The 8,100-nt window shown below is 32.2% G+C and overlaps 1 protein-coding gene across 2 annotated transcripts; it reads right to left on the reverse strand.

The window, feature by feature from the left end:
- Positions 1–665: 665 nt before the first annotated feature.
- Positions 666–7,688, reverse strand: CycY (cyclin Y). 2 transcript variants are annotated; one of them, XM_073964932.1, is made up of 4 exons: positions 7,216–7,688; positions 3,482–4,557; positions 3,021–3,424; positions 666–1,966 (listed from the first exon to the last, which is right to left on the reverse strand). In XM_073964932.1, the coding sequence occupies exons 2-3, from the start codon at positions 4,203–4,205 to the stop codon at positions 3,042–3,044; spliced, it is 1,107 nt and encodes a 368-aa protein (XP_073821033.1). In that variant the 5' UTR covers positions 4,206–4,557; positions 7,216–7,688; the 3' UTR covers positions 666–1,966; positions 3,021–3,041. The 2 variants fall into 2 exon arrangements, with proteins under 2 accessions (XP_073821033.1, XP_073821034.1); XM_073964933.1 differs by having other exon boundaries at positions 7,425–7,682.
- Between the last annotated feature and the right edge of the window lie 412 nt (positions 7,689–8,100).

Raw genomic sequence — 8,100 nt, forward strand, 5'->3', positions numbered from 1 at the left:
TTGCTGAAATTTAGTATTAAGTCTTCTTCATACACGAAAGGAAACTAATTATTCCATTTTACTTCAATACAACTTGTGGTGAAGGGTATAACAAGTTCGGCCCGGCCGAACTTAACGCCGTTCTTACTTGTTTTCGGTAAATTAGGGACCAATAGTAACCCATAACAAGAGTGTTTTCAACGTTTCTTTGGATTTTAATTCATAATTTTGCTTTTTAATTTTACAAATTTTTGTTGGTAACTCCAAATATGAGCTAGAAATTCGCACAATATTAATAATATTAAAAAGGAATTCCCCAAAAATCCCCAATATTTTTTCAGATTGTCCAATGTTGATGAAGTTTGGAATGCGTAACAGAAATCGAAATCGACATCTCGTAAGAAAGCATGAGTACGTATGATATAACTGCATCTTTGAAGCCAAACTTTTTACTGGATAATAGTAAACAAGGTGACATTTGGTACGATTGATGCATTCCAAGGAAGTGTGATGTTCATATCCATGTAAGTGTGATGTTCGTAATTTGCTTTTTAATCGGTAACGAGTGTTACAGAATCGCACTAGAGAGCAAAGTGTCCTATTTCCAATAACTTTTAAATATACTCTCAATATGTTAGTATGTATATTTCTAAAAATTCTAAAAAACAAATTAAAAAACATTAATATTCGAAATTTATTTCCTCGTTTATTTTATTCATATTTTGTTTTCTTTGTAAAATGTTTTAAATGTTATGAATACGTAAATTACGTGGGGTGTTGTATATTATTTGCAGGATGCAAGTTTTCATTTTGTTTGTTATGACATAAAATTCCAGTAGAATTGATGACATTTGCAAATTTTCATTTAGTGCTTAGTTAAAATAAAAATGAAAATATATTGGTATTATTATGTAAAAAACCGTCTACAACGCATCGTCATGTCTCATCATACAATTCCTTGTATGTTGTTGGTATGTTTTTGTATAAAACCATGTGAAATGGCCATATATTCCGGTTACCACTTAAAAGTTATTTCCTTTTTCCATAAGTATATGTATATTTAAAACTTTAAAAAACTACCTCTACAATCATGCTTCTACGTACATATATCATATAATGCTCATTATCCATTCTGGCCATTCTGGCGTTGTGGTATATTTTGGTTTATTTAATGTTTGTGTCAGCTTTTGATGTTTGCAACCTCAAAGCAGGTTATAATTAAATCAATTCAATATTATTGTGGTCTAGCCTGAATTATCGTCCATTGTGCGGCCTGTCCATTTATTTAACTTGTATGCTCAATGTCAAACGTTCTATTATTGTATGTATTTCTACATATCACTATTCTTTCCTATCCACTTGCATATTTAAGGAAATAACTCCCTTATGTTCTAAAATAATAATAGAATAAAATACGTATTTATAAACAAAAGGAAGTTTTGGGTTTTTAATTAAATATAAATTAAACATCACATAAATTCATTACAAAAGATTTGTTTTGGGTTATCTGTTCAATATACAAATACAATATTTTACATGCAAAAAAACTAAAATAAAAAAGTAAAACAAACAAACATAGAAAAATATTTATATATATTAATCGATTTTTATAGCAGCCAAAATAAATGAATTATCTGTAAAAAAAGTTGAAACGAATTTATTTCGTTCCATTATTTTTTTTTTTTTTGGGTTTAAAATCTAGTTTCAAAATTGCATTTGCTATTAAGTTGTAGTAGCTGGTAATTGGATTGTAATTTCGTATTTAGTGTATTTACTTCACTACTTTAAAACGTTTCGCTATTTATTTAAATATGTTTTAATAATATTTAGTTTTGTGTTCAGCAGCATTTTGCTAAGCAAACGCTTTAATATCGAAGAATTTTGGTGTGCACTCAAAAATTAGAATTTATAATTTTGGCAATTGGTTTCTGTTTTATTTTCAAATAGTTTGCAAACCACAAATGTTGCATCAAACCCATAGTCGAATCTGAAAAAAGATTTAAAAAAGAAGATTTTTTAGTTTTGCAAAATGATTAAAAACAGGCAATTTGATGTTAGTTGGTTTTAAACTGTTGGTCCTTTAAACGGTTTCTTATTTTTGCCCATTTAAATCGTAAAAATGACTGTCAGAAGCAGCCCTTTCCTTATACAACTAATCATCCACCGAGTATAATAACTCAGCCCATATATTACACTACCCATTATATACATTCCACACAATATCATACTACAGCGACTCATACTCAACATCCTGTCAAGCGCATTATTCAATTCTTATTACTAATTGGAATCTTGTATCATTTGCAATACAAATCTGTTGGTTACAAGAACAAACTTTTATAGAGATTAAGGTAAAAATAAACCTCTTTGTATCAGGAATGTTTCTGATAAAGTATCAAATGTCAACTAGGAATGGCTTACAGGGATCGCGATGACGCTCATTCTTGCATCTTCTTTGTAAACGAGGACTAAAATTGAAGGGCTTAGCCTATGTTAACGGAGTTTGCACCAGTGTATAAGAGGATAGAGGAAGTAATAATACCAATCCTGATCCTTATCGGTTCAGACCATATATATTTTTCTCCGATTTGGCTATAAAGTAGCCAATTTCGTCGGATACCTATCAAATTTAATATGAGATATTTTCTAATTCCACTGATAATTTTTAACGATGTGGCCAAAATTCGGTTCAGCTTTGGATATAATCACATATATACCTTCCACCAATTTTGCATAAATTAGTAGATTCTAATGGGATATCTTTCAATTTTCATATACGATATGTAGATAATTCTTTTATAATCTGATTTTTTACATCGGATTTTTACATAGCTTGGATCGCAAGGAATGCACAGTCTTATATAAAAAACACCAGAAAATATTTAACCGTATCAATCATTGTTGCGGTATTTTATTTATTGCTAAGTTATTTTTGCGGTATTGAATGAACGATTAATGTTGTCCGAAAATAAAATATATATACTAGCTTTTATGTCAATTAGCCCTATTTTGGATTAATAAACGTATCCATGAGTACTTACATTTTAATAGACTAATAAAAATCACGATAAAATAGCTACACTCCGTCTAGGTCCGCCTTGGCTAATGTTGTCCATAGACGACCATTTCTTAATACCATTCTTTAATGCTTCAGCTGTAACTTTATCTTGCATTACTCTCGACATTGCCTCCAGTTTCTGTGCTCTCTCTTTCGACAGTGGCTCAGTGGGGAATGACAATTCATTTGCTTCGGCTAGCGTACGTAAATCAAAGTAGTACTTGGCATACACTGACGATGGAACATTTATGTTAAACTGCAACAGCTCTAAAAACTGTCTCTCTAATTCATTCATATCTTCGACTGTAATGTCTTTCAGGATTTGGCAGTAGTCCACATTCCATACGGCCTGATCATCCCATACTTTTGAGGCCAGCAGGATGGCACCTAAAATCAAGCAAAAGTTTAAAACATGCAAATACAACATGCCCTATGTATGCATACCCAATACCATGCGTTTCCAATTACATGGAGCTATATCCAGTTCCGCATACGTTAGCAGACGTTCCAAATAGACTAGGGTTATAATGGCACACTCAGCAGTTAATTGGGCCGCATTGAACAGTGTACGAACAAATTTATAAATTTGTCTGTGTTCAGGATTGTGCGAGTCGTAATCACTGGGAACCGGATCATGCGTCAAAGGATGCAGTTTCTCGTCAAAAATATCTAGACGTCTGTCAAACTGACGATTTTTTATGTGATAATAAATGGCCAGTGATACACACTTGACGGTGTTCTTTAAATTCGGTTGAGACACGGTACTGTCGTCCAAGTATATTGTGGAACACGAAGATGACTTTTTCAAGCCTCCGGAAGAATTGTGTTGTGCTATTTGGTGCTGAGATCGTTTACGTGTAATACCACCGTTCTCCACTTTAGAACGTTCGAGGAACATTGTGGCTGCCGTTGGGTCAACCGAGGGATCTTCTTCACCCTCTGTCGCCTCACGCTCTGATATATGTTGTAGGGTTTGTGTATTGTCCACCATTTCTGGATTGTGGTGTATGGCAGCTGTAGACGATGTGTGAACTACACCATCTGTTAGATGATGTTGCGAGGTGTGTTGATGTATATGATGGCGTTCCTCATAGACGGGCGGTATATCTTTAGACTTTCGATCCGATTGTGGACTCGAGTAGGCACAACATGAATTTTTATTACCCATTTTTGTGTTGTTTTTTTGATATTGTTGCAGTGGTTGCAGTCGTGATACTTTAGTAGTATCGATAAATTAAATATGTTTCGAAATTTAGTTGGGAGTTTTTTTTTCTTATCTAAAATATAACTATTCTGGACTAATAAATGCAATCAATGTCTTTCTTGTTTCCTCTTTTTGTCACCGAGTAAATGTGGATAGTTGTGTTGTTTTGTTCTGTTTATTTGCGGTCGTGACTAGTATTTCTGAAAAAATTCCGTTGTATTTATCAGCGCTTTTGGGGGTAATGTCTCATCTATAATTCATATTAGATTCCACATTATTTTAATTCGGCAAACTTTCCATTATGTCACAATGTGTGCTGAAATGTTAAAAATAATAGAAAATATTAAATATTTATTATTTTAAAAGGAAGGATATTTTTGGTTTGTTCCAGAACTGCAAGAATCTACTAATTTTTACTATATTTTTTGATATCGTAAGGAAAAAATTGTTATCGTAGTAAAAATTTGCCAAAAATAAATTATTTCAATAACACCGACTAAAGGACATAAATGCATTTTGAAATATGTTTCCATTTCCATTATTTATCTATGTATGGGCCATTATTACATGCGTTCTTTTACTATTTGATGGATTTAACATGCCTTCAAAATAGAATTCAGAAAAATCAAATTTAAAATTCTTGAATTTGTTGGTGTCCGCAGAAATCAATCTGTCAAAAAAAAAAAAAAACCAGAAAATTAAAAATTGTTCCTGTACTGCAAAAATTTACTAATTTTTTCGATATCAAGAGAAAAAATTGTTATCGTAGTAAAAAATAGTAGATTCTTGCAGGTTCTGGAACAGGCATAAATATGTATAATTGTATTGAAGTGGTTCTCAATCTGTCACATAAACATGAATATAATTCTGCATCGTATTAGTTTAGTAGTTCATAACTTTTAGAAACAGATTAGGTATCAATCTCATATTTTATTATTTGTTTTTTAATTAGTAGGATGGATATGGAAAATGGAATTGTCCCGTCAAAATTGGGAGAGTCAAATGATTGCGGAATATATATTTTGATGTGAAAGAAGACGTGAGATGCGTCTTTTGCATATAACATTAAAAAGTACACATTACTGTGGGACTTTCTGTAACTTCTTAGCGTCAGAATTACCTACAATATTTTGTTATTACAGAACATTTTCGGAGTGCAGTGCTGCTAACGTTTATATACGGTATTAAATCACGATTTCGCGTTATTTCTAAAGATTTTTGTCCGTAAGGAAAATTTTTCTAAGATTATAATACACAAAATTTATAAGCAGTACATGCCCACTTTTATATCCTAAGATTATAATTTGGCCCGTTTTAGGTAGCTATAAATTATGAACATATCAAATAATTTGATATTGATTTAACATGTTACTTTTTACTAAGAAGTGGGCTTAACGACATTCCTGCTGGCAAACTGGCGTCATTGATAATGTCTACATGAATGGAGATAACTTTTAACACAGTTGTTTTATTTTATTTCAGCCACCATCATCATTATAAACAACAACAGATATGTACGTCGCTGTACAAATAGAGTGCAGACACACAATTTATTTTATTTTAAAGATTTGCCGACTACTTCACTATGGCATTTGTGCTGTATGTGCTTGAGACAACAACACTACCACTATTATCCACAAAAATATAATCCACTCCAACTGTTCACCCACTTGTGATCAGATGCTTTAAGATGCAAAATGCAGACAGAAAAGAGAACGAACAGAGAAACAAAAACCAAGTAAAAAGTCTTTTGGTGAAGTTTAGGTCAACATTACACACATTGACAATATACAGAAAGTCATAAAACAGTTGGGACCACAAAATTAGCAGCGAAGTTAGCATATTAAGCGTTGTTATATGTATATCTATAAATTAATAATAATCATCTTCGATATTATTATTTTTAGTTTCGATACGGTAACACCGTAGTACAATGCACACTTCACTTTCTCGCTGATTCTCAGACCAGGCAACATTCCTCAGTATTTCAGCCATGTAAAACTTCGCTACAAGTGGTTTCTTAAGACACGCTTACTCGCCGTTCGGATTTGGCGACTAGTAGTAGGTCCCATATAATTAATTGTGTTAATATGAATCGGTGCGGTTACAACAAAATCTGCAATGTTACCCCTTTTCCGAAATGCCTTTTCTTAAATAGGATCGTTATTTTTTAACGTTGAAGCTTGAAATATTGCAAAAGCAAGTATTTTAGTCTTATGTACTAGATTCAATCAAAAAACTAATTTTGACTTTTTTGGAGATACGTATTCGGGCATTTAAGGTGACAATATATAATTATTATCTATAGTGAATTTTTTTCTTAATTTAATTTTAATAAAAAAAATAAAAATTGGGATTATAAAGCCAACATATTAGCGGCGTTATAAAGAACAAGCCAATTATCTTCAGGGCTGATTCTTAAAATAGAAGTCGTTCCATGGAAATACATACTTTAACCTATAGACAAAATCTTAAAAAAAGATAAATTAACAAATCAGAACCTTAAGGACTACTTGGGACAAAGACAACTAAAAATATACCATCTTAAGATCTGTTTTTAACAAGGTAACGAATCCCAATACAGATATGGAGGTGTCATATCATGTATTTAAACTATAAATACCCTTGCAGGTGTATATTACACTTTGCAGCTGCATATTGCAGAACGTATATGTACATCACTTTAATAAAAGAAAAATGTTTCCGCCTGTTAAGTTTCCGATAAAAAATTAAAAAATATATGCCCTGTTCTGAGCATCTGTGTACTCTTCTCCGTTAATCCCTCGTTGTTGTTTACCTAAGATCAACAAATGACAATAACGTGCATGATAATAATTTTATAATTAAATAATCGAATTAAGCAAATATTTACGAAATTTCCACCATTTTCAGGAGATAACCGGAGCAAAGTCTTATTAACGGGAGTACATGAAGTGGTAAAATCCTTCGCAAGAAACATGTGAAACTAACTCACCAATTATTGACATCGCTGATTGGCCCCCGACGTCTCCGTCACGTCAGTATTTTTGATTAGGGTGGGGGTGGGGCGACTGATACGGTTGAAAAGTGAAAATATTTGGCCGATCAATAATAAAATGTAAATAAATGTACACGGAAGATAGAATGGATGTTTCTTTCTACGTTAAGATTCTGAAATATTTCGGCTTTATAGATTTTATTTACATTTACAGTTTGTGAGCCACAATCCATTTGTATGATTACTTGTATTCGTTTCTTATCTACACAGTTTTATGTCGTCTAGCCATAATGTTTGGAATTAATTTTACAAGTATTTCTCCGCGTCTTATTTATCAATACGAGTATTTAATTTATTACAAATTCTCGTTGAAAGTCTTCACTTATATTTTGTCTTTGGTATTTTTTCGTAGTTAGCTAAAACGATGACAATGATATGTATTTTGTTATCGGTTGTAAGATTGTGTATTCGGTTACTTCTCGAATGTCATTTTATCGGTTACATTTAAGTGACGTAAAGCAAGGCTAACGCCCTGTTTACATTCGAGCTTTTCACCAGATAACCTTCTGTATGAGGATTTATTTGTACATATTTCGAATTAATGCTAGGTTTACATTTACGAAATCCACTCGATTTCAACCGTCAATTTCATTGGTTAAACGTCAAATGAAATCCCATGGATTTCAGATGAGTTCATTTTTGACGTATGCGCAAAGGAATTGACAGTTGAAATCGAGTGGATTTGGTAAATGTAAACGTAGTGTAACATTTAAAAGTATTTTTTGACATGTCTAAATCAGCGTCGCCCATAATATTTCCATCAATACTACAGCATATGTGTATGCATTGGTGAAAAAAACAACAACCACATGATATTCATCG

The sequence above is a fragment of the Musca autumnalis genome, unplaced genomic scaffold (genome assembly GCF_047663935.1).
Source record: "Musca autumnalis isolate F117 unplaced genomic scaffold, ASM4766393v1 scaffold_2, whole genome shotgun sequence".
Taxonomy (NCBI): Eukaryota; Metazoa; Arthropoda; class Insecta; order Diptera; family Muscidae; genus Musca; species Musca autumnalis.

Excerpts from the sequence above, each read along its gene's own strand:
- CycY (XM_073964932.1), bottom strand. The coding sequence starts at position 4,205 with ATGGGTAATAAAAATTCATGTTGTGCCTACTCGAGTCCACAATCGGAT. Across the intron at positions 3,425-3,481 it reads TTGGAAACGCATGGTATTGG|GTGCCATCCTGCTGGCCTCA; the intron begins GTATGCATACAT and ends GCTTGATTTTAG.